This window comes from Colias eurytheme, chromosome 11 (assembly GCF_061535395.1).
Source record: "Colias eurytheme isolate Ceu_HAF_F1 chromosome 11, ilColEury1 Martin Lab GWU primary, whole genome shotgun sequence".
NCBI classification, from domain to species: Eukaryota; Metazoa; Arthropoda; class Insecta; order Lepidoptera; family Pieridae; genus Colias; species Colias eurytheme.
Genome location: NC_142990.1, coordinates 11,467,414 through 11,495,320, shown reverse-complemented (window position 1 = coordinate 11,495,320; position 27,907 = coordinate 11,467,414). Strand labels below are relative to the sequence as shown.

Sequence of the window (27,907 nt, the reverse complement as noted above, 5' to 3'; positions counted from 1 at the left end):
GTGCACCCTTAAGCATACAGGGACGGACAGACAGCGACAGCGACTTTGTTTAAGAATATATTATAGTGATAATGCTTCCGATGTCATGAATTTATATTTTTTTCCTATTGCTGGGACCCCATATGTACAGGTTATATGTGGTGGAAACGAAAGCTTAGCTCGGGTCAGATATCACATAAACTTAAAAGTGATAAGCCTTGTCCATCAGTATGACTGTATGACCATATAATATGAGAAATCAGTTTAATTTTTTGCACGCTCATCTGGAATCTATTTTTTTTTGAGTTTGAGTTTGAGTTTTTCAATTGTAATCGATACCGTAAACATTGCTCCAATGCCATAATCCAACCTTCAAATACACTATAATATTTTTTGATACCCCTTATTACATTTAAAACGTCGAACAAGAAAATAAACCAAACACTAACATCTGTTACTATTGCTCAAAACGTTCATATCATTTATAGCAGAGCAGTTGCATCGCATTTAACATTAATTATTATCGTCGTAAAAGTTATTTGCGCAAATTGTTTGTACATGCTAATTTGTGCAAAGTTGCAAAACTAGGAATTAGTTACAGCTGGTATTGTAAGTTGTATGTTTACTGGGTTATTGGGATCGTTGTTAAACTGCAGTGTAGTATGATTTATTGTAATGACTTTAAAATTAATTGTGTATGAAATAATAAACAAATTTTAATTTATCAAATAGTGGCTTGACTCATGTTGCTGATTTGTAAAAATGATTTTTTTAAAACGACTACTAACCTACTTGCCCCAGGGATATTTAATATTCGAATTGGACCCTTAATTGGCTCCTTAATTGTGATGTGTATAGGCAAGCAGGGGCAATTTAGAGAACAGCCGAAATTGCTCAAACCACCGACCAACCGAGATTGTTCCAATATTGCCCCTGCGGCAGGTAAGTGAGTAGCCGGCTTTATCTGACTTGCAGAAACATTAATTCTATACAAAGTTAATTTGAAGTAAACAAAGAACAATAATGCATCAAAAGTAAAAAATATTGATTGATAACACATTACTGTATAATAACAAAAACTATTCTATGTATTTGAATAATTTTTATACAATTAGAAAGCTTCATTTTTACCGAATAAAAAGTTATATTTCTTATTAATCTAGACAAAGTCGCGTATACGATAAACATGTATTCATAAAATATACTTAAAAACTTACAAATTTCTAGTTTAAAATTTAATATATTTAAAAATCTAAGCTTATATTCTAACATAGCGAAACCGTCTAGACTGCGTTATTATTCGCTCCTTAACTCTCAGCCCCTTACTATGTTATGATTTTCGTAACATCAAAGTACTTTGATGTTTTCATATTTTGATTAACGCGACGCTTTCGACAACGTCACATTAGGGTAAATTTTAATCGCTTACAAGATCAAAGAAAGTGTCGTAAATGGTAATAGTTTTAAACGTTCTAATAAGGTTACTTTGTTGTATGCACGTATCTATACTAATATAATAAAGCTGAAGAGTTTGTTTGTTTGAACGCGCTAATCTCAGGAACTACTGGTCCGAATTGAAAAATGATTTCGGTGTTAGATAGCCCATTTATCGAGGAAGGCTATATAATATCATCATGCTAAGACCAACAGGAGCGGAGCACTGCAGGTAAAACCGCGGAGCACAGCTAGTCTGTAATATCAATACTGTACATTTAGAAAGAATTTATGCCTTGAGAAGGAATGTAAAACTATATTAGGCTTTGGATAAAGTGTTGCGTGTTAAGGTTGAATCTTTTTACCTAAGAGCTAAGAGCTTTTGTTTGTACGTTTATATGCATATAATTTTTGAAATGAAACTTCTTTATCGGGGTTGGACAAAAATTTAGTGTAACATTTTTGCGTTACGCCGTACGCGTGACATTTTTGCGTTACGCCGTACGCGTGACATTTTTGCGTTACGCCATACTCGTGACATTTTTAAGGTCATAAAGAAGTTTCACTTCTCACGTGTGTACTCTAGTACACGCATACATTTTTTTGTGTATCTTTTTGTCCAACCCTTAAAGCTTTTCTGTCACTTTTTTAGTACATGTACTTATTGCCGTGTAAATCTTGAACGTTCCAAAAAATCTAGAAAATTGACTACGTTGGAGAAAGTACGATAACAATCCTTTATTTTTCTCATACATGCCAATTATAGAGAACATTTGATTCGTTTGCTAGGTGACTGTTGAATTTAGGGATTCCCGGAATTAGTGATGGTTTGTATTTCTGGTCAATAATAGCTTTAATGAAATAGTTTCCATGTTTGATTTCTATTGATTTAACTTTTAGGTGAGATAAACTGTTGTTTATGCTCTAAAGATTATGAAATATTCAAATAATTCTATGAGAAAATATTCGAAATATAGCTGGTCCGTTTTTTGGGACAGTGCCGTAGATCTAGTTACCTGTATACAGGTAACTAAGAACCCATTGGCATGTCCCAAGAAACGGACGTTGCCATGATTCGTACTTTAATAAAACATCATTTTTATGGGATTTTCTTGCTTAAGAGTCTTTAATTATATGTAGAATTATTAAAGTGAAACTTTTATTACATCGTCTCAAACTTTTTGGTCTGTGTAGCGCATGTCGCGTGTATCGCGGCTGCCGAGTAGGTATACCTATCTACTCGGCAGCCGACCGACACGCGACATGCGCTACACAAAGCAGTGTTCGGAACCGTTCGAACAGTTTCACTTTTACCGTAGTTTCATAAAACCACACAACATTTTTTTTAATTAAGTTCAAAATGACGAATATAATCTAAGATCATCTGTTGGGTCTACAATAGAACCGGGAGTTCCTCGATCTCCACATGCATTTCGTGTAAATGTCATCATCGGCCAAATATCACTTCACATTTTAGAAAAACCATTATTATTTGTATTATATGAAACCAAAGGTTGCTTGACACGAAATAATAAATGTTATTTAACATTCCACACAACTTCATAGTGTGATTGAGCTCGAGAGGGCTCAATTATCATTTGTTAGGTATTTAGTTAAAATTGAAGAATTTTTAAAATAAAACAATAAAATGCTACTTGAAATTGTTTTCAATTGTGTTCTATTAAGTGAATTTTATTTTTTTTTTCATTCTTATTTTATAAGCTGTATGACAGCGTTGTCCGTTTTTTGAGACAGCAATGAAGACGGGGTTCTTGGCAAAGGCCGTTTTAACGGACATCCTGAAAAACCTACTTACAGAAAATTTGTTTTATTTTTTTCTCTACTAAAGTATTTTTTAATCAATAACTATCACTAAAACCAATTCAGGTCATATCTGGGTACATTACTTCAGGGCGTGCCGTGTTAAGGGTTAAGAGGTTTGTATAAACGAAAAATATGTTCGTACTTTAACGTGCGCTAAGTAATGTCCCTATAATTAAATTAATATCATAATTTGTAAAGCAAAAGATGGTTTTAACTATAATTAGCCATAAATCAGTACATTAGAAACAACGTTAGAAGAGAAAATTAAGTTTGTGAACGAAAATAGGAACGAGTTATTAATGCAACTAAGGGCCGATTTTTCAATGTTTGGATAAAACTTATCCGTCCAATAAAGTATTAACACGATAATATTAAAATGTCACGTAAACTGTCAAATACGGGCAATTAGAATACGTTTTCAAATAGTCGTTTTACACATTATTCGACGAATAAGTTTTATCCAAGCATTGAAAAATCGGCCCTAAAGGGCAAAAACATTCGGCTCTGAATGCCTCTCTAACAATACAAGATATCAGAGAAAAATCCAAACAAAAATCTTGATTAACTAAAGTGTTTGTCCCATTTGGAACCCGATATTAGAATTTCAAATGCAAGTGACCGAAACCTTTCCAATTATGAGAAAAGTTCCACTAACAAAGTTTTGGCTTTATGGGTCACATGTTTAATGACCTGTTCATAAAATATGTTAATTGCAGTTTTGTGTTATGTGCTCAAATACTTTTAAGGTTAAACCTTTATTTCGTTGGCTAAAACCAACAATTAGAGTAATTAATCAGCATTAAAACTCAATTATGAGAAAAGTAAACAGAATTAAATTCGTATATAGTACTACTACTACTACTAGATTTCTGCCCGCGGCTTCGCCCGCGTTTTCAAAGGAAAACCCGCGTAGTTTCCGTTCCCGTGGGATTTCCGAGATAAAACCTATATGTTAATCCAAGTTACCCTCTATATGTGTGCTAAATTTCATTGTAATCGGTTCAGTAGAATTTACGTGAAAGAGAGACAAACACACACACACACACACACACATCCTCAGAAATTTTCACATTTATAATATTAGTAGGATAATATTTTGTATTTCACAGTTGTACCTAATGTTAAGAAAAATGTGAAAGAAAATGTATATTTCTGATACTAAACAGTTAAAAAATAGATGAACGGCATCGACAAATTTCAGTAGTCTGTACTACATTTTAAAGTATTTAAAATCACTTTATCACTTACTAGATTTCCGCCCGCGGCTTCGCCCGCTTTGTCTAAAACCTAATAGATTTAATACCTTCCTCTTGAATCTCTATATCAAAATCCGTTGCGTAGTTTTAAAGATTTAAGCATACAATATAGGGACGAAGAAAGCGACTTTGTTTTATACTATGTAGTGTGTAGGTATCTATTATTTTGATAAAATTTGAGTCTATTTATGTCACTCGCATATTTTTCAATACCTTACCAAATTGACCATTACAATCAAAGTTAAAAAAAGACGTGTGGCACCCGGGGACTGCCGCGGTAAAGCTTTTGCATAGCATGCCTTCAAGCCACACCTCCGCGTCCGTCGGAGTGGAGAGCGTGAGGTTTTTCGTTACGCAATTTCTGGATTCGGTCCCCGCGCTCAAGGCCCGCGATAGAAGCTATGCAATAGCTTAAAAATACCACTCTCTTATTCTTGCAAATAAATGTAACAAAACGTACCTACAGCTACGCTATGATTTTAAATTTTCCAGTACAAAGCAAATGAAATTAGTGCGCGAAGCCGGACGACGTTAAATATCACCAGACATGTGGATTTTGACGCTGGTCTTTTAAAAAAATCCCGTCATATTTCTTTAGAGATTTTATACAATTGTTTTACAAGATACTGTTTTTCATATTGTTGGTAATTATTTGTTTTTATATCTCGGTAAATCCAAGGGAATGGGAACTGTGCGGGTCTCTCTGACTTACGCAAGCGAGGCCGCGTGCAAAACAAGCAGCGAAGATATAATTTTTTTTCAGCTAGTTCAATTCCCGGTCGAAGCAATTAAATTTTGAAAATGTATGAATGCAGTTTTTTTTTAAATAAGGAATGTTTCCTTTCAGCAAAATTTGCTATCTCCAGTATTTCAAGTACTCCAGGGTCCATCGAAAATCACACTGCATAATAAAAGTTACAATGATATTAGCCGGTAACAAAACCATATTATAAAATAAAATATCAAGTTTTCTAACTATAAAATAATATTATAGTCTTGTGACAGAAATTTAAAATTTGCTTCATTGCTTTGCACATTTGAAAGAATTTTAAAAACCACTTCAACAATTCCAGAGAACTGTACTTTCAAATAACACAAGAAATTTATCGAGAGGTTATTACTTATCTTTACAGTTTTCAATTGTATTTTATGTTATAAAAAATAATAAATTAGGCTGAAAACAAATCCCCCGTGACTATGCTCGCTGTAAAGTTTTAGAAATGACGGTATGAATAATATAAGTAATAAAACTCGTTTAAAATCCGTTAAAATTATTGAAGTGAATCTTCTTTATCGGGATTGGAAAAAAATTTAGTGTAACATTTTTTCGTTACGCGTGACATTTTTCCGTTACGCGCCATCTTTTTCTTATCCCTACCACGCGTGATTCGACGTATTTCTGTAAAGTTGCATATAGTAAATTATTTTTCGAAAAAAAAGGTCATAAAGAAGTTTCTCTTCTTACGTGTGTACACGCACACATTTTTTTAATTTAGAAATATGTATAAGAACCTCGTATGTATTTCAGTAAAGTATTTCCTACAAACAACCCTATAAATTCCTCTTAAGTATAGAAAACTCTGATCACACATGTGTAAATCAGAATAGCACACATAGATATTGAATATACACACGCGTATGTATGTAGATTGTAGGTGTCTACGTCAGCTGTCAACGACAAAGCCTCCGAAATACGGACATTTGGAAAGGGACGTTAATTTATTTTGCCTGTTATAGATCAGGGATTCAATTGAAATAATAAGTAACATGATGTGTAAAATGTGTGTAAATAGTTATTTTTAACAATAACTAAACTTTTTTAATTTCTTCAAAATTTCAAATGAAAAAAGAATCATCAAAATCGGTTTACCCATTTGAAAGATCTAGGTAACAAAGGCAAAAAATACATCGATTTCGGTTCCTTATTATTTAGAAGTCGGTTGAACAATATTATTTTGTAGAATAGTAAGTTATATATTATCTAAGGTAAGTCGTTTTGTTGTTGTCTTAGCTTATGTGAAATGACAAAGATCGTCCTTTTTTCTAACGTAAGGGAAATTGTACGTTATTAGTTAAATAATAAAGTTGCAAATCGTACACTCTTTTCTAATCTTTCCTTTTGTTTTTCGCCACCTGCATACATAAATAATAGAGATTCTATGTTGGGTCTTATTTATCCACACCCGCCTTATAAGGCTTAAAAAGGCATCACTGGACGTACGTGACTTAAATTGAACTAATTTTGTCATTTAATATTTTTATTAAATAGAAATACAATTGTAACAATGCTTTTCATATTATTATTTACTAGCTGTGCTCCGCGGTTTCACCCGCATTGCTCCGCTCCTGTTGGTCTTAGCGTGATAATAATATAATATTATAGCCTTCCTCGATAAATGGGCTATCTAATACCGAATTAATTTTTCAAATCGGACCAGTAGTTCCTGAGATTAGCGCGTCCAAACATACAAACCAACAAACTCTTCAGCTTTATAATATTAAGTATAGATAGATGTAAACTCTTCTCGCAATTCACTGCTTAATGAAGGTACATTAATTTCATCATTGCAAAAATCTATTTTATGAACCAAAAGCACTTAAAATAATTTTAATATAATATTATACTTTCGTTTACATAAAAATATTCTGTAGAATTTATAGCCTTGAAAACGTAAAGTTTACTTCGAATTCCAAACAACATAAATCAACCATAAAAGTGCGAACTGCATCAAAATTCTTAGTTCCCAATATACCTATTCCGTTGAACACAGGCACAAATACTAAGCAAGCTCTAACATCAGTAATATTTAGAGATGATAAATACCACACAAATGTTACCGAAGCCTTAATTAACTGTGGCGCAATTTAAAGGGAAATTTAAACACAAATTATGCGCTTATGTTCACCGGGAAATCGTATTTTGCTATTATAATGCAGTTTTCCAGCGCATTTATTATGCACTAGCGGTCCGCCCCGGCTTCGCCCGTGGTACATAATATTTACGTTTTCTCTACATTAGAACCATCCTCGTACTTCAAGGAATATAATGAAAAAAGAATTATCGAAATCGGTTCAGCCGTTCTCGAGTTATGCGCTTACCAACACATTTTGCGATTCATTTTTATATATATAAGAAGATTATTTTGCTATATCTTGAGATAAAATGTAAAACGTTTTTATAGATAGAAACAATTATAGATTGTAATGCGCTTTGGAAGTAAACAGATTTAACTAAGGATTTAACAGACAAAGGATGAATAAATACATACTTATTATATATAGCATATTTTGTAAAGGAAAATATAATAATTTATTTAAATAATTTAATGAACTTTACTCTTAATGTTTTTCTATAAAATACCTATGCATTAAGATTAGTTAATATAGACCATTTATTATCATACTTACAAGATTTGATAACATAAATACAGCTTTGCAGTTTACTTTTACTACATAAATACAGTTTTCTTGTATTTTAGCCAAAATTTCGTTTTTCTTATTATTTCCGCTTTTGTCACGAAATATATTGATAAAATAAATTATCTTCGTTATGAATTTTATGGTTATTTATTAATTTGATTGTTTGCTTATATATTTTGACTAATTTGTAGATCTAATAAGCTATAGCCACAAGCCAACAAGACTATCAAACAACAACATCCATAGGTACTAATATTATAAGCTGAAGAGTTTGTTTGCTTATTTGTACGCGCTAATTCAGGAACTACTGGTCCGATTTGAAAAAATATTTCGAAATTATATAGACCATTTATCGAGGAAGGTTACAGGCTATATATCATCACGCTAAGACCAACAGAAGCAGAGCAATGCGGGTGAAACTGCGGGGCACAGCTAGTTACTTATATATTCAGAAATTTGAAAGAAAGAAAGAAAGAAAGATCATTTATTTGACTCCACAATAATAATTAATAACAAACACAATTGACACAGAATACAATACTTAATAATTAAATAGAAAAAAAATTATAAATTTTTAAAATTTGCTCCATATTAAACGAAAAACAAAGGCACTAAAAGGCTATATTATCATAGGGGTACTAAAGTCTAGGCGTCTATGAATGTTGATACAGAATACCACGTTTTGTTATTAAAATTTATGAGTAGTTGCGCTCGGGTAGAAATTTTATACATACGAAATTGTACACTCCCCTGAGGATCGAAAGGTGTGTGATACACGTGTTAATATTTATTTGACATTGAGAAACATTACTGTTTTAAAACGTATATTTTTAAGAGATTTATGAGGTGTAACAAGGGGTAAATATATTTGGGAGGAACTATGAAAATGATAATTGTGATATTTTTTTATAGTAAGATGTTCTGAAAAGTTTGATTAATTTAAGATTATAGTAAAATATATTGTGTAATTTTATATTTTTATTTTATGGCATTCAAATGCTTTTTATATACATTTTTGAAGTATAGAAAAAAATTATGTTGTGTAAGGTGATCGAATTTTTTCTATTCTTTAAATATAAATATTATTGTGTAAACCAATCACCACATAATTATCCGATTTATAACATTTTTACGATTTTCCATATCTTAATTTTTCATATAATATAATTCTGGTATTCGTGTAGCCTTATTGCAGCGATAAGAAAAGTCAAAATGTTCGCCAGCTCCCCCCTTAATTATTTTCATGAATAATATGGTAGAACAGAGCTAAAAGCATTTTCATTTATAGTTATGAATCTGCAAGCTTAAATAAAAGACTTCGAGATCAAAAACAAACTTGAATTTAGATATAAATATTATTTTACCCATTGCTCTTTATACAGAAAATCGGCATATTATCATAGACTAAAAGTTGACTGAAATGTTCACTAAAAATGTAATGTAAGCCATACACGCTACAATCTGCCATAGTTATACCTGCGCAGATCAATTGATCATAGTTATTTAGGCTCAAAAATCTGCGCAGGTCAATCTTCTACCTGCGGTATACCTGTACAGGTAGACCTGTTAGGTGTACCTGTACAGGTATACACACTATCGTGTGCAGCCATAGGTAATAGTGGTTTAGCTTCACATGCATATACAAACCAAAATAATCATTATAATGATACTTAACATACAATAGAACCACAAAGACCACATTCATCTATCCCTTTCAGTAGCTAAAAACATAAGGGCTATAAATTCCACTAAGCCCCACAGATTTAGCTAATGCCGTAAATTCGTCAAGTGTCAAAAATACCGGGGATCCCATAATCATCTTTGGCCACTAATTTTCATATCCCATTAAAACTCGGGCCAGGCGACAGTAAGCCGGCAACGGGGAAGATGAAATTTAATTCAAATTATTTCATTGTTCGCTTGGGCCTTGGGGTTTGTTTAAGTGTGAAAAGGACGTCACATGTTTCTTTTTTTGAAGCTTTGTTTTGTGATGAATAAATTAATGATACTTCAGTGTTTATTAGCTTCAGTATGGTATGTAGGTATTGTATACAACAGACTCCTTAAATTCGATTTTGTCCCAATTTAAATTGAATGATTTATATCAAACTTTGTACAATTATCAAGGATCGTACGATCGTATCTCTACTGATGTTAAAGGTAAGTGATATTTAAGTTAAACTGTGGTAATTAATGATAAAAAATGTTATGACGATTCAAAAGAGCTTTTATAAGAAGTCTAATTGTTTGAATTTGATTTTAACAAAATATAGAGTATCTTAATAATATATTTAAATCCCTTTCACAGTACTATAGATTTTACAGGAATCAGGAACAAAGGCACGGGTTATGATTAGTTGACAAAATAACCTTTATAAATTATCTACTGTATCACAATATTCGAGTAACAAATATTATATTCTACGTTAATAAGCAATGGTCATGATTAGCGCCAATTCTGCATGGGAAGTCGTTAACTATGTCGTGCGTCTGAAATAGCCCTAAATAAACAACAGGAAAGGTGGCGCGAATGGCTTATTTATAGCTGCTAATTAGGCACGGTACACACTTGCGACTTATTTACTTGTTGAGGATAATTATGTTTAATGTTTATTGAACAAATATTGTTAGTCGCGGGTCAAACACAAGCGGCGCGGGCGCGGGCGTGCCATAAGCGCACCTCTTGAATCTGTTTTGCACCACGTCCTTCTTATACATTTTGTATGAAAGAATTTTGGAAAGGCCTCGAGACGGCACGCCACGGTTGTGCCACGGTTGCGCCGCCTTTCCAAAGTTATTTAAATAGAATAATACTTGATTTCCGCCCGCGGCTTTGCCCGCGTTTTCAAAGGAAAACCCGCATAGTTCCCGTTCCCGTGGGATTTCCGGGATAAAACCTATCCTATGTGTTAATCCAAGTTAGTCTTTATATGTGTGCTAAATTTCATTGTAATCGGTTTATTAGATTGCGTGAAAGAGTAACAAACACAAACACATCCTCACAAACTTTCGCATTTATTATATTAGTAGGACTTGTAATATTATTTGTAATTTAAGTGTTTTTAAAGCTTTTACTTAGACAGCTTTTAGATACTCTGCTAGAAGTAGAGAGTAGAGAGAAAAGACCACTCGGCACAGTGGTCTTTTCTCTCTTTTGTTATCTACGTATACTAATATTATAAAGCTGAAGAGTTTGTTTGTTTGTTTGTTTGTTTGAACGCACTAATCTCGGGAACTACTAGTCCGATTTGAAAAATTCTTTCGGTGTTAGATAGCCCATTTATCGAGGAAGGTTATAGGCTATATTTCATCACACTACGGGCAACAGGAGTGGAGCCACGGGGGTGAAACCGCGCGGAGCAGCTAGTAGGAATATATAACTGCCCTTCTTTCATTCACGGGTACACTATGATTATGTACCTTTATGTGTAGGAAATATATATATTTAGTGATAGGTATATTATATTCTGGAATCTTACCTTTCGCGAAGAAGATACAGTCAGATATACGACATAGAAATCTTTTTTTAAGGGCCGATTTTTCAATGCTTGGATAAAACTTATCCGTCCAATAAAGTATTACACGATAATATTAAAATGTCACGTAAACTGTCAAATACGGGCAATTAGAATACGTTTTAAAAATGGTAGTTTTATACATTATTCGACGAATAAGTTTTAACCAAGGATTGAAAAATCAGCCCTTAATGAAATAAATTCATCAACATTTTAATAGTGAGAAAAGCCTCAATTTAATTTATTATCCTCGTGTAATAATTATAAAAATCAAAAGTAAGAAAATACCCTACCGTTCAGTTAAATGAATAAATTACGTGAAAATTATTATTTTGTCTCGTTATATTGAAATATTTTAATTTCGAAATAGCGTATGAAATAATTTAAAGATGAGAAAAAAGTAATGAAATAGCTTTCGTAAAACAAAAATTAAACTGTGAAATTATTTTCCACAATTTCTAAATATGGAGGTTTCGCGTCAATTCAAAAATCTTTTATAAATTTCAATTAAGGATAAAATCAGTAATTAATTAACTTTGTGATAACGACAGACGGTTAAATTTTTTTGGCATTACATTATTTTACTTTTTAGACTATTCTTTTTCTATGTATTAGAATTTTTGCTACTATTAATTAATATGGATATTGCATATACATATTATTATTTAAAACTAGCGGTCCGCCCCGGCTTCGCCCGTGGTACATGTTTACGTTTTCTCTACATAAGAACCATCCTCGTACTTCAAGGAATATAATAAAAAAAGAATTATCGAAATCGGTTCAGCCGTTCTCGAGTTATGCGCTTACCAACACATTTTGCGATTCATTTTTATATATAAGACTAGCGGTCCGCCCCGGCTTCGCCCGTGGTACATATTTACGTTTTCTCTACATAAAAATTAAAAACCATCCTCGTAACGTAACGGCACCAGTCTTGTACAGATTAAGGAAAAAAATGAAGTTTTTTGCAAATTTCTCGTAGGTTTTTTAACTTTATTGGATATTGTTTAGTTATACCTTTAGTTCAATGTTAGTTTAACGTAACCAATGTTAGAAAAAAGATTACAATGCATAAATAAAGAAGTTATTTATAAATTAAAAAACCACTTTTTTGCACCAGTGTTGGACAGTGAAAAATCTAATGATGGACATCCAGTTTTGGACAACATCCAGTTATGAACACCCATTTATGGACTGTACCTAATGTTGTTTCTCCAGTTATTTACACTTGGAGAAGACTTATAGTTAGCAATAGAATCTTGAAAATGATGATTGGAATACAATAAATCGGGGATGCATTTATGAAAAATAGTACTTTATAATTATTTTTCATACTTATAATATTTAAAACAGTCTTAATTTCCATTTTCTAGGCAAAAATTGGACAAATGCATCGTTAAATACGAGTTATGTCCGTTACGAAACACCAATATTGTTTTTTTTTCTCAATAAGTCAGGGATGAAAAATATAACTAAAAAGTACTGCCATTCCATCCATTTTGGGAATTCTTCTTCTTCGTTATATCACTCTAGTCAGAGCGAACGTGGTCAACATGAGGTTTGGGGGGTAGATGTTACCCGCTTCACGATGTTCCACCATATCTCTCTGTTTCCTGGCATTCCGCTACACTCGTGAAGTGAATTGCCAATCTGAATCCGCCAGCAGCCTAAATCTGATCGGTCCATCGATATGGGTTCCAAATTGTAGCACCCTCGTGCTACAATGGATTCCAAATTATAGCACGAGGCAAAAAGCTTTTTTTAAACTGTTGTCAAGATGGTGTGGATGAAATTTAAGCGGGTATGCTATATGGTGGTGGAATTTAGCAGCAGACAGCGATCCAAACAGTTCATCAGAGAACTCTCTATGATAGATGCGTTACAATACGCATAAGTATGCGACTTCTCTAAGCAGTGATAGAGCATGAAGCCGAGAACGAGTCGCACAGCACATAATGACCCATTGTTCTAAAATATATTCTTCATGTTTAGATAGATATTATGTTGTTGGACCCATTAGTGTAATTTTAACAAAAAATATCAATGTCCATTATAGGAACCAAAGCAAATCCAGTCATGGACAATTGTTGTACAATATTGGAACCCTTTGTTTGAAATGGTCGTGATAGATATATTATTAATCAGAAAGAAAAGACAATACAGAGAAGCGCATGTAAATAATAACTTTAAAAAAAGTTTATTTTCGACATATGTCCATAAATGGATATATCCATAGAATTAAATCCAGTTATGGACACTGAAGAATTTTATTTAAACAACATAACCTATCATGATACTAAATCGTGTAATATTTCGTACACTTAACTACTATAAATAAAAGTAATATCAAATTTTGCTGACATTTATACAAAAATTCTTATAACCAAAATTGTGGCCTCACTTCCTTAAGGATTTCCTTAGTAAAAACGAATTTCTTCGAAACGAGTCGCAGCAACTAAACATAACGTTCTGCCATCTTCAAACATTTTGGCCGAATAAGATGAAGTGTCGTATTCTGATAGCTTATGAACGAAACTTTTATTTTAAGTATTGCCAAATTATATAACGTTAATTTTGGCCTTAATATTTAAATTTAATATTTATTTTGTCCATTACTGGATGCTTGTCCACGACTGGTGCCGTTACCTTACTTCAAAGAATATAATAAAAAAAGAATTATCGAAATCGGTTCAGCCGTTCTCGAGTTATGCGCTTACCAACACATTTTGCGATTCATTTTTATATATAAGAGAAGATAGCTTCTATTTATCAATATAATATTATTATGATGATAATTATGTTTTATGTCTGAGTTTTACTCGCGTTTTATTACGATAAACGTTACCTCAATAATTAGATAAGTAATTTACATTTATCTAATCTAAATCTTAATCGAAATCAGTTCATCTCCTTTGACTAAAAAAGAAGCATACGCATTCGCATTTACAGGCATTACAATTACTACAAAATGTGATATTTACCACATCACTACATAGTATAAAACAAAGTCGCTTTCCCTGTCCCTATGTCCCTATGTCCCTATGTCCCTTTGTACGCTTAAATCTTTGAAACTACGCAACGGATTTTGATGCGGTTTTTTTTAATAGATAGAGTGATTCAAGAGGAAGGTTTATATGTATAATAACATCCATTAAATAGTGGAGAAGTACTGTTATTTTTGAGGTTTCTAATGTGATGTCGTAAAAAATTACATTTTTTCCGCTTACATTGCAAACGCAGGCTGAACCCTACGAGTTTTATCAAAATAATGTACTAAGTATTATACACATTGAAAAGGTCTATAGAAAAGTCCGCGATGGTATATGTCTATCTCTTATGGATAACCCACAATAACTTTTTTTTGTCATTTACTTTTTACGACAAATAATGGCTAATTTTCGATGCGATTTTAACCAATACAGCATTAATCCTTAACCAATTAAATACCTTGAATACATTGTTCATTTAATATAGATCTATATGGCCCTTTACACCGTATGATTTAAGTGAATATTTTCGAAGATATTACAGATTTAAAAATTGCGGGACGTAGCGTTTGCGGCGGTACCGACCGGCCGCCCGGCTATCTATTTTATACCCGTGCGTGCGAAGCCGAGCGGGCCGCTTTGTTTTTATATACAACGTTCACAGTTTTTCTGTAGTGTATCAGCTTTGCACCCGTGCGAAGCCGGGGCGGGTCGCTAGTGTTCTATATTAAAAGATCAGTACCTGTCTTCGAAAATTACTATAATATTAGTTAGCGTTATATTTATCATACAGTTAACAGTTAGTACTACTTTGAAGTTAATACAGGAAGTCTGTACACTAGCGACTAATGAGTTGCGTGACCAATCAGGGAGGTTCGTGCGAACCGAGCCTAATTTATTAAATTTACGACCGCGCTTTATGAATCCTATTTAGAAAATCACCGCGAACACCCCTATATTACGTTAATTGCGAAAATGTAACTGTTATTTGAATTATGTCATTGGTTTTGCTGTATTTTAGTTAGAGGATAAGATTTAAAAGATGACAATTTCACACACGGCACGATCTGATCCCATACTAAGCTTTCGCTTGTGTTATGAAAACAAGATGGCTGATAAACATACATATTATATAGTTTTAAATAAATACTTATATAGATAATTAGCACCCAGACACAGAGCAAACATCTATGTTCATCACACAAATACATATTTGCCTCGGGTGAGAATCAAACCCACGACCAGTGGCTTGGAAGGCAGGGTCACTACCAACCACGCCAACCGGCTAGTCAAAAAGAAATAACCATGACCATGAGGGTATATAATTTCGGTTACTTATGTATGATAAATCAATCACAACAACAGCTGTGAAATATTTTTCCCATGATAAGAGTGGCCATGTACCATCATCATCATACTTTAAAAAAAGCCTTTTATTTCCATACAACCTTTTAAAATTTGTGTTAGTGAAATTTATCTGAAATGTGAAATATTACAACCATTTATACTTATCAACTATAAATAATTATAGTTTCATCAATGATCTCGACTCGATGGTTAACCTCTGGAAACAACAAGCAAAGAAAACGAACAAGCAAACTTGAATCACTCTGCTCCACGCACTAACCGAAGATTCATCATCCAAATTGGATTACTCATAGTTGCATATGAATCAATCCAGCAGATAGATTTAAACATAAAACTTTGAAAGGTTGTCCAATAGTTCTATGATCGATGATCGCTCCAATATTTGTGTCATAACTGGAGTCATCCCTCATAGTTGTGAAACTTTACATACTGGAGTGTATCTTGGTGTCACATTTAGGGAATATTTTGATATATGAATAGCGCGGTTCTATTTAAATTACTAGCTTCCGCCGGCGGCTTCGCCCGCTTGGTGTTTTGATAAAAGGTAGCCTATGTTCTTTCTCAGGGTCTGAAGATTGTCTGTGCCAAATTTCATCAAAATCGGTTGAGAGGTTTAAGACGATACACAAAAAAAAATCCACTGCTTGGCGGGCGGAGTCTAATAGCTCGCTATCGCGAACGCGGGTGTGCGCGAAGTCATTCTTGCATACTCGCCGCGCTGCCGCTGGCCGACACGGGACAAACATGTATGGAGTCGTCATACAGTTATAATATTGTTATACATATATTTAATTGTTGATTTATTGGTTTAATTTTCTTGCTTATAAACACAAAATTATCTTCTTTTTAACAACTACTTAGACATTATTAATAATTATTAATTATTATTATTTCGTAATGTTTACTTTATTACAAAATAATACAGGTTATAAATAATCTTTAAAATAACAAAAAATATTGTTACTCTGAAAAAATGAAATGGTACCTAATTACGCGGACTACTGAATTGATTTAGATAGAATTTGATGCTGACGTAGATATTACATCATGCCCAGAAATGAAAGGTACTATTTCTGAAAGAAGTTATAAACCCTAATTCTTCTCAGTCAAAGTCAAGAGTGGAAGATATCGCTAATACAGTAAAACTGATGCGAAACTTTGGATGTTAATTTGTATATTTTTTTGTTAGTTGTTACTTAATCACGTCAAGACTACATTACCAATTTTGATAAAATATAGCTAATTGCCTGGATTTACACATAGGATACTTTTTATCCGAACTGAACACTTCTGTGGGATAAAACAGGATTCACGATATAACCTAATTCCACGCGGGCAAAGCCGCGGTCGGAATGATATTTTTTTAAATAAAAAAATTGTTTAAAAAAAACACAAAATATATTGACGCATGTATTTATTTTTTGCACTCTATTATAATTGTAATTATTCATTACAAATAACCAAAATAAAATAGCCAGAACAAAGTTAGGCCCTGGTAGGATAGGTAGGCAGGTACAGCAATGTGAGACGAACACTGGCTTATTTATACCAATAATAATGTATTATAAACATTAAATTAAGTTTACTTTCTAACAACAAAAATACATAATATTAGCTAATGTGAAAACGAATCAACCAATCATCCCACAACAATGAAATGTGCACACAAATATTCATCCAAATCGGTTCATGTGATTAGGAGGAGTGACTGCAGCGCCATCCTCCGGGCCCAATTGTGTTTCCAGATCACCCAGGAACTCAATTTAATATACTTACACAAAATTTTTCGAAATGAAAACTCACATTACTATGTAAATATGAATATAAACCGGTTTTAGTACTAAGCAATTTCCCGCACAGGTGTAGTAAGTATAAATGAAATCACAGACTAATAATAATATACATACTACGTGAGTGAAATAAATATCAACATCAAATTCTTTATACAACATACTTATCTACCACCTACTAAGAAATTCTTGTTTCGTATTTTTTTAAATATAATACTACTCCAACGAGCTCCTGTTCCATAATTCCATATTACGTCCACCATACTTCCACTAAGTTCACCATGATTTTTTATTTCTTTGCACTTTGTTGCTTTTTGCTAAAAATGGAATCATGCGATAAAACCAGTAGAGCGTTGATAACATACATTTTTGACTGAATAAAGGTACTTACGAAGGAGTGGGTTCACATTGTGAACAATCAGTGGGTTTATTTTCCTTCTGGATTCCGGATTTCTGAAAAGATTATTTATGCTATAAATGAAAAAATCTTACACATTCGTTATGTACTTAAAACAGGGGTACATATCAAACATCGTCTATAATACAATTATCATCAAATTTAAAATAAAACCAACTTACTTCATTAATTTGTTCCAATTGTAAGCATTCTTTTTCCTCCAACCTTTATGTTTCTTCTTCTTATTTTCTTTATTGTCCCCATTTGTCTCATTTTGTCTTATCGTGTTGTCACCCTTTTTTACGATTGCGCAAGCGACACAAGTTCCCCGTGTGACGGCCGTAGCGGGAATGACTCGTGCAGCGATCGGGGTAGGAAGGTACAGGGCGGCTCTCGCTATATTGGCTGGTCAGGCGCTAATTTCAAGTATTTCTTGTTTATTTCAAAACCATCGCATATTTCAAAATTCTAACACGGTAGACGTATAGGTTGTATATTTTATAGTTAATATCCAAAAAGTCGTAACTTTACGTTTGTTATTTTGAAGATGCCAGAGATTAAAAAAAAATAACAATGAGAACTTTGTATTTTTTTTCTATCGAGAAAATATCATGGAATCATGTTTCTAAAACGGTAGACGTATTGTGTTACTATTGAACTTTCTTGTCAAGAATTTTCATCACGACAACTTTAATAATATAAAAATTACGAAGGTTTAAAAAGGGCCGTAAATGTTAGAAAAATTAATTCATCACCTTAAGCGGGAAAGCGAAAAAAGTAGGGATGAGAAATGTATTTGTAACAAAATAATATGCTTATCTAATTATCTATAAAAGTTTGGCATAAGGGCATAAGTATATTCTTTTGTATGGATCTTATAGATATTTATTATGATAAGCTTCTATAGGTAATCTTATTATCATTTACCTACTAGTAATTCTCTATGCATGTTCGCTATAGTATGATAGAAAATAAAAAGAGCGTGTATACCGAGCACACGTGTCAGAAGTGAAACTTCTTTGGTAAGATTCAAAGATACCAAAATCGTCAACTTACTCCATAGCGCCAGGGTATTGCCATAACGTGACCTTAAATTTATACTATCAACGCGCTTAAAGAAGTTTCCCTTAAAAAATATAGATAAATAGCAACATACATAAGTCATCAGCTATTATAGCTAAAATTTGAATCTACGTGACACCATTTATTAAATGAGTTCTACATAAAAAAAAATCGAAAATAACCCGAGTTTTCATAGATGTGCCGAATGTAACTTAATAAAACAGCGAAATCAGATTAATTTTCAATTGAATGACGTATTAAAGGAAAGGCTGGGATGATCTCATATAAATTAACTTTTCCCGTCAACAGCCGTACTGTCAAGTCGAAAACAGTTATATTATTTTGATTGCAATAAATCTGAATTCAATTTGAGCTTTAAAATTTCGTTCCGATTTATTATCATACGATTTTCAGACGTGTGTTTCAAGAATATATTGCATTTTAAAAGCGCTTGTGTATCGAATTGTACCTGTGGATGCTTTCGAATTTTTACTTTAGATCACAGAAATAAGGTTCAATTTTGGGTGTTGGTTTAAAATGTTGGAAGGCTTTTAAACAAAGATTTTTCAATACATAAAAGTAAAGTGCAAGATATGAGATAGTGATTGTGCGAATAGTGAATATAGACTTGATTTAAGAATGTATGATCAAACAAAATGCTGCATTTGTCAGGTTTAAAAGGAAAAAGTAAAATGTTATTTTCTCCTACCGTGTAAAAATATGAAATTATGTAAATAATATCTTCAAAGACAATTATAGGTTGAATAAGTTTAAATATACATTGTTCATTAAAACGTCTAGAGATTGTATTTTAATACAAAAATATTTGTTTCATTTACAAAAATGGTACCAAATACCACACAGTAATATCACACGAAGATAAAACTATTAAGTGCTATTTATATCTGCACAGTATTTCTATTATTTCTATATACGACTAGCGGTCCGCCCCGGCTTCGCCCGTGGTACATATGAAAAATAGATGTTGGCCGATTCTCAGACTTACCCGATATGCACAGAAAATTTCATGAGAATCGGTCCACCCGTTTCGGAGGAGTATGCAGACTAATATTGTGACACGAGAATTTTATATATAAGATAACACGTTGCTATTTTCTCTTGCACAAACAGAAGAAACAATTTGTTAGAAGAATATTCCCATTGGTAAAGAAAAGGCTTTATTAAATATATTGAGGCAATATTAGTATTTAGTTGCGAAATTAGTGCCATTACGAATCTCTCGAGGCTCAAATGTAACAAAGGATTTTTTCATAGAGCCACTATGTTTGGTTAAGAAAATTTGTGAGTGTGTAGAATCCATACTAATATTATAAATGCGAAAGTAACTCTGTCTGTCTGTCTGTTACTCAATCACGCCTTAACTACTGAACCAATTTGCATGAAATTTGGTGTAGAGATGTTTTGATACCCGAGGACATAGGATAGGTTTTATCCCGGAAATCCCACGGGAACGGGAACTATGCGAGTTTTTCTTTGACTGCGCGGGCGATGCCGCGGGTGGAAAGCTAGTTAGAAATATAGGTTATACCTGAGAAATTTAAGAAGCTTGTCACAAAGATACAATCAATTAATTTTCCTAATTACCTATACCTATGTTTTGGTAATTACATAATATTTTAATGAAAGTTCTGAAAGGTAAGAGTTCCTAATACTATACATACGACATCAACTTTATAATATTATTGTAGTAAAAGTTTGTTGCACACTAAACATCAATTGAAATTTCATAATAAGAAATATTATGTATATATTTGTTTCTTTAAATAAGCAATATGCATTTCTTTTACGTTTACATAATGTTAAGCTTATTTTTGAAGGCTAAAATAAGATAAATTGTTTTTACATCGAGACAAGTAGAAACATGATACCATTATCCAATCATTCATAATCATTCATTCACTCAGTCATTCGTGTCAATCATTTAATCATCATTTTATATAATAATGGAAAATGTATCTCAAAGGAAAGAGCCCTTTTTACGACTGAAGCGTTGGATTTTATACAAATACTAAGTGTCTCGGAAGTGCTTTATACATCCTCATCATTTGAGTGATCTTACTTTGAAATATTTGAAGTTTCTTAAATGTCAGTGTTGGCTTTCATTTGTTTGAAAAAAAGTGGAAAGGACCCACTTTGTATCCAATGAGTAGATGCAATTTAAAGGTTTTGTTTTTGATGTAAGCTCTGTTTAAAACATTTTTGGATCATACCCACTTCCAAAACCCCTGTTTGGAAACCATATACTGAAGAAGAATAATTATTACTGTAGCAGTTATTGTTAAATGAATCAAGAATTTAACGAAGTATGCCCTAAGAATAATAATAGACTAAACGATCGTATGCCCATTTCATATTATAATACACAGAAACTGTACTGCAGTTATTCCACACAATTTTTTCCTCTTAAATCTTCACACTAAGCAAACGTTCTTTGTAAATTCGATTATCTAAATTGATTTCCATGGTATTCATTTCGCAGTCTGTTTGAATGTAAAGGGAAGCCATATCGTTAAATCTGTGAGAAAACTGCATTGCAGTCGAAGTGTATTAAAGAGACTTAATCAAAAGCTCTCGATTCACACTTACGTAATGAATTGTGGGTGGATATGGTTTTGGATAATCCGGGACGGTTTTTAAATGAGTTTTAAGTAGTGATTATTGATTATGTAGTGATAGTTTTAAATAATTAATGTTTGGGAGATGACACTTTGTAGTAACGAGGACTAAAAAGCGGTTTTAAAATGTATTAAGTAAAGGAATTGATGAAATACTTTCATACGTAGAGACGTCAATTTAAAATTAATCAAGACTTCCGTAATAATTAAATTGTATGTAACTATTAATTAGTATTTCCTTGCGATATATGCATTAAACAGTCTTATAAATTCAAACTACACACGTTTTGTGGTATATTCGTGCCAACAAAACACCACTATTCACAAACATACCAAAAAAAAACACACTTTCTTTACAGAGTTAAACGAAATAACACAGTCTTACAAAACCCACACGTATAGTCACCCTACCTGGTTGACAACTTGACACAGATCAAGTGTGGAGTGGCATCACCGAAACGCTGACGTCTGCTCTCTTCATCTTGAGCCGAAGAATACTTGAGTTCAACTCAAGGTTTCTCGTTAAGCTTATTGATCGGTACAGCATGAGGGTCTGATTTTGACTCGTATCGGGTCCTTGTGTTCCAAAATAACGAAATTTAAGGTTAAGTTTGGAAAGGTGAGTAGTGACACGTGTATAACATTTTGGAGGAAATCTCAATCGATAGTGGGAAATACATTTAAAAAACGAAAGTAAAATATTCTTAAAGCTATGTATATTATAAAGCTGAAGAATTTGTTTGTTTGTTTGAACGCGCTCTTGGAAACCACAGGTCCGAATTGAAATTATTTCACTATTAGATAGTTCATATATTGAGGAAGGCTATTAGATGATATACCTACATCATCACGCTAAGATCAATAGGCGAAGAGCAATGCGGTTAAAACTGCGGAGCACAACCCATTACTAATAATTTAGAGGCTCAAATTTTGCAATACCATTCACTAATCACTCAATTCACGATAATTATCAGCTTTAAATCAGTGTTAAAATTCGTGTTATATCTGTTCGAATGGACAGTATCATTAAATTGGATGCAATCAAACGATGATGTATGATAGGCGATGTATTCAGCTGTTATTTGAAATAGTAAGTTGTGTTAAATTATCCAGCAGATAGAACTAATTTTAAATTTACTGGTTTTCATTTAGTGAAAATATATTTCATGTTAGTGAAAATTTAGTTATTAGTTTTACATAATCGCTGAAGTTTTTGGCCTAATTTAATATGTCTTTTCAAGCAAAATAATTTTAATTTTAGGCAAGATGACCCAGTTCCCTTGAAGGTTAGTTAGTCAGAATAGGATAAAATTTTAAAATTAGTTTCGTTTTATCCAGCTTAAAATTATAATTTCGATTCAAATTACTTCACAGTTAGTAACAAATTTCTTCTACGTCTGTTAACGATATCAAACCTTTCATGTAAAAAAATTTTACCAACATTTTTTTGCAGCAGCGTGTTTACAAATTGTCAACTGCAATGACAGCCTCTAAAAACCTAAGGGCATGATTTATTTATAAGCTTTATAAAATAGTGTGCTTTGTTTCATTAATTTTTTAAAAGTATGTAAGTTCTGTAAGTTATAATAAAGGAAGGCAAAGAATTACCTGCCCTACTATTAAAACTATTTTAAACTATTTTAGAGACCAACAAATGTATTTTTTGCAAGTATACTAAGCTCATATTTTGTTAAAGTGAAACTTTTATTACATCGTCTCAAACTTTTTGGTCTGTGTAGCGCATGTCGCGTGTATCGACCTACTCGGCAGCCGACCGTCACGCGACATGCGCTACACAAAGCAGTGTTCGGAACCGTTCGAACAGTTTAACTTTTACCGTGGTTTCATAAAACCACACAACATTTTTTTAATATTAGACCATCTTTCAAACCATTTACTATAAAGAGTGGTAAAAAATACATTCATTTATTTAAAAAAAGTCGTTTAAAGTTCGATATAATGCCTGGCTATCTATCTTATCGTATTTTTATTGGATATCAAAATATAAAATAAATGTAATAAAATAAACATTTATCAAAAAGGTTATCCTCAGGGCGCACTAAAACCTGAATACCAAAAACTCAGATAAATTCACATAACTGATCTATCACAGCATAAACGGACTCTCTGAAAAAGGTTTTAACAGAATCGGTAAGCGTGTACTCAAGGAGGGATTATATTTTTCTCAAAGCCGTTTTAATAGGGTCTGAGAGTGCATTTTTATGAGATACCGGATTGTGGTTATGTTTGAGTAATTCTATGTTTATATACATTTGCTTATGTAAACGTTTGATACGAGTTAATATAGCGAAACTGAATTGAGAGGAAGAGGTGATACAACTTTGATATTGAATCTACGTTAATATTATTTGAAATGTTGAAATACTTTGATACTACCGTCCGGATTTATAAGGTAACTAGCGGTCCAACCCGGCTTCGCCCGTGGTACATATTTCGCAATAAAAAGTAGCCTATGTCCTTTCTCGGGTATCAAAATATATCCATACCAAATTTCATGTAAATTGGTTCAGTAGTTTAGGCGTGATTGAGTAACAGACAGACAGACAGAGTTACTTTCGCATTTATAATATTAATATGGATTAGGTAGGTAGGTAGGTATATTAACAATGAAACGCTGTATTAGTTTTAACCATGAAAATAATGCTACATTTTTTCGTATTAATTTAACATAAAGAGAACTTTTTAAAATAATTAAAGCAATTAATGTATTATGAAGCATGGTCTATATTTATTTTATAAACTTTTGCTCGGTTTATAGTAGGTACACAATCAATAAAGTGGATAACATTTATAATACTTAATCTTGCACCAGAATATTGCCTTGTCTATAACACTTCATTCACATTTTAGATATATTTAGATAAATTTGTTTCCAAGACATCGTTTATCATGTCATCGTTTCTTATATTATGCATCATTTAAGCTTGTATGAACAATTTTTCAAGAAGAATTATTGTTATTTTAATCTCGCCTTATATTTGAATTTTCTGTGTATAAGGATGTATACACAAACATTCGAAACGTAATTACGATATTGAAAAGTCAACAGTAGTACCATTAATTGTTTTACGCCAATTATTGCACAAGAAGATAAAAGCAGATGAAAAGCAATATTGTTACAAAAATCTATAATAAAAGTGTAGCTAGATAACTCCAGAAAAAGGGGCAAACATCTATCAAACGAGTTTCCTTAACTTTTTCATATATCGATAAGATACAAATTGATAGATTACACACAGAATGACACTGCATTCTCGGAGACAACTTGTCAACCCTTTTCAGCAAAAACCTTTGCGAATATTTCATAGAGAACCAAGATTAATATTTCAACGATTTGTAAGGTGAAGGTAAAGACAGCAAGAGACATTGTTGGAGTTTCGCATAAGGGAACTGTCGTCGGCCATTTTGTTTCAAGATTAATCGTCTTGGCCTGACCACAGACAGGCGTTCGATACATTGTACTGAAAATACAGCCTGTGATGCTACTTTGTATACCACTCCAGTTAATTTAAATTTGAATAGAGCAATGTTCTGGGTTAATTTGTGAAGTATCGGATGGATTGCACATCTTTTTTAGTGATCGAATTTTATGGGGAAAAGGTTTTACGGGGAAGTTACACACCAACACAGAAGATAGGCATGTAATAGATGCTATTGTTACTGTGTTTTATGCGATGATAGATGAACTCCAATTCAACCAGAATCTTTAAAAGAGCGAAAAAATGCTCTGAATTCAGTTTTTTTAAGGAACATTATGGGAAGCTTGACTACAACCTCGCTTGCTGATAAGCGAAGATGTAGATTATAGAATGCGCTTTAGTAGAAGATATTATCTGTGCAGTCTTCCTTTGAAAACTACAGATTAATATCAGTTTAAGTAGGTCCAAAATTGCCCCTTTCCGTTTTGCTCACAAAAACATGATCTTAATCTTAATACTATTATAAAGGCGAAAGTTTGTAAGGATGTATGGATGTATGGATGTATGGATGTTTGTTACTCTTTCACGTAAAAACTACTGAACCGATTACAATGAAATTTAGCACACATATAGAGGGTAACTTGGATTAACACATAGGATAGGTTTTATCCCGGAAATCCCACGGGAACGGGAACTATGCGGGTTTTCCTTTGAAAACGCGGGCGAAGCCGCGGGCGGAAATCTAGTCTTCTCATATACGAATAGTTTTAAACATACCAAACAATTATTCAGTAACTAAAACATTCACCACAAAGCAGAGCTTCAACAGAGTATCCAATGGTTTTGCCTCGAATAGCATTGATCACGTTCCGTCAAATTGCGTTGCGTTCAACTAAAAGATAAAAACTGGAACGTTTATCTTTGAGGAGCTCCAAAAAGCCTCTCTTTGGTAACTATTCGTGCATAAATGTTGTGGATTTTGTTTGTGTATCTATCTAGTCGCTATCATATTTCTTTGCTAGAATATTCAATGGTAAAAGACGATAGTGTTATATTATTCTTTGACGAGTCAAAAAAAATGACACGTAGGTATATTTGTTATCTACTACTTGGTACAAGTTTTTAAGAAAATACATAATTCAATAGTTAAATTATAAGAAAGTTATGCTTGTAAAAAGGAATCAAAATGATGCATTATGGTATTAAGCCATCTCTCCGGTTTTATTTATTTATTGGTAATTATTTATTGTACAAGCTTAATCTATACATAGGAAAGGTTGTAATTATGTATGTATGTATGGTATCTATACAGAGAAAAGGTTGTAATTATGTATGTATGTATGGTTTTCACGCATAAACCTCTCAACCGATTTTGATGAAATTTGGCACAGACAATCTTTAGACCCTGAGAAAGAACATAGGCTACCTTTTATTGCGAAATATGTACCACGGGCGAAGCCATGGCGGACCGCTAGTCAATAATAATAACAACGTAGCTACAAAAATAGAATATCATCTTACTGTATTTAAATCAAGAGTAGGTAAAACGGCTAAAATTAGGTTTCCAATAGTATAATATTATGAATATTATAAACGGTGTTCAAAAGACTTCTCCATACAATAAAATCTTAGTTAGAATAAGTTTCTGATATCATTTATAACCGTTCTAGATTTAGAAACTTTTTATATAGGTACCTACTTATTTATACCTCACCTCACATTTCATATTCTTCAACGAATTTTTCTCCTCAAATATATTTCTTATAAAAAAACCACTATTCAGACTTGTGAAAAAAATACTTAACACTAGAGCGTTCGCGCCTAAAATTTTCCTTGAGTGCACGCGTGGGTCACATAATTATGTCACCCAATACGACGCACGTTTTTTTTCATAAAAATCGTAGTTAAAAAAGTAAACGAAGTACTTATTTATGAATCAACTTTATTTTTAAGTGATGAAACAAAAAAAAAATATCAATATTTTCTCATTTTACTTAAATTATGAGCTAAACATAAACCTCTGTGAAAAGTAACTAATTTATTACTTATTGTGATCAATCAGTTTTTTTTTACTTTGGAAACTACAAATTTGGTAAAAATAATCATCTAATTATAAAGTTTAAGAATAAGTTGTTCTTATCCAATAAAATTTTATTTTCAACTAGGTTTCCACCCGCGGCTTCGCTCGCGCAGTCAAAGAAAACCCGCATAGTTCCCGCTCCCGTGGGATTTCCGGGATTGCGTTATTTTCCCGGGATAAAAAGTAGCCTATGTCCTTCCTCGGGTATCAAAATATCTCCATACCAAATTTCATAAAAATTGGTTCAGTAGTTTAGGCGTGATTGAGTAACAGACAGACAGACAGAGTTACTTTCGCATTTATAATATTAGTATGGATAAAAAATAAGTATGTCCTAGCACTCGAATATGAGTATTTTATTTCGATTTTAGTTACCCATATATTAATAATTTCTTAAAAGTATAAATTGATCATAAGAGCAGTAAAAAATAAAAGCGGTATACTTGATTTTCAGTCGTAATTGTATGATTTCAAAAACTTCCTAGAACGCTCGCGCGGGGGACATGCGTCACCCATGTACTTTTATATTTTCGCAGAGTACACTTCGTTGCACCAAGGAAGCTGACACGCTGCTAAAATGTCCGGTGATTGGTAGTCGGGGAATACCTGAGACAACAACACTCAAGCACGATTGTTTAAAAAAATATTTAGCAATATATAGCACTGGGTGACCTATGTCCCCCGCGCGTGCGCTCTAGTGTTAAATGTCTATGCCAAGT

The 27,907-nt window shown here is 32.7% G+C and overlaps 2 protein-coding genes across 3 annotated transcripts in view; both read right to left on the bottom strand.

Annotated features, from left to right (window-relative positions):
* Grip (Glutamate receptor interacting protein) overlaps window positions 1-27,907 on the bottom strand; it is a 252,271-nt gene that overhangs the window by 108,814 nt on the left and 115,550 nt on the right. The gene's annotated exons all lie outside the window — the stretch shown is intronic.
* LOC149904882 (uncharacterized) lies at window positions 16,966-18,919 on the bottom strand. Its single transcript, XM_090107017.1, has 4 exons — window positions 18,898-18,919; window positions 18,153-18,375; window positions 17,965-18,026; window positions 16,966-17,890 (listed from the first exon to the last, which is right to left on the bottom strand). The coding sequence occupies exons 1-4, from the start codon at window positions 18,917-18,919 to the stop codon at window positions 17,850-17,852; spliced, it is 348 nt and encodes a 115-aa protein (XP_089963143.1). The 3' UTR covers window positions 16,966-17,849.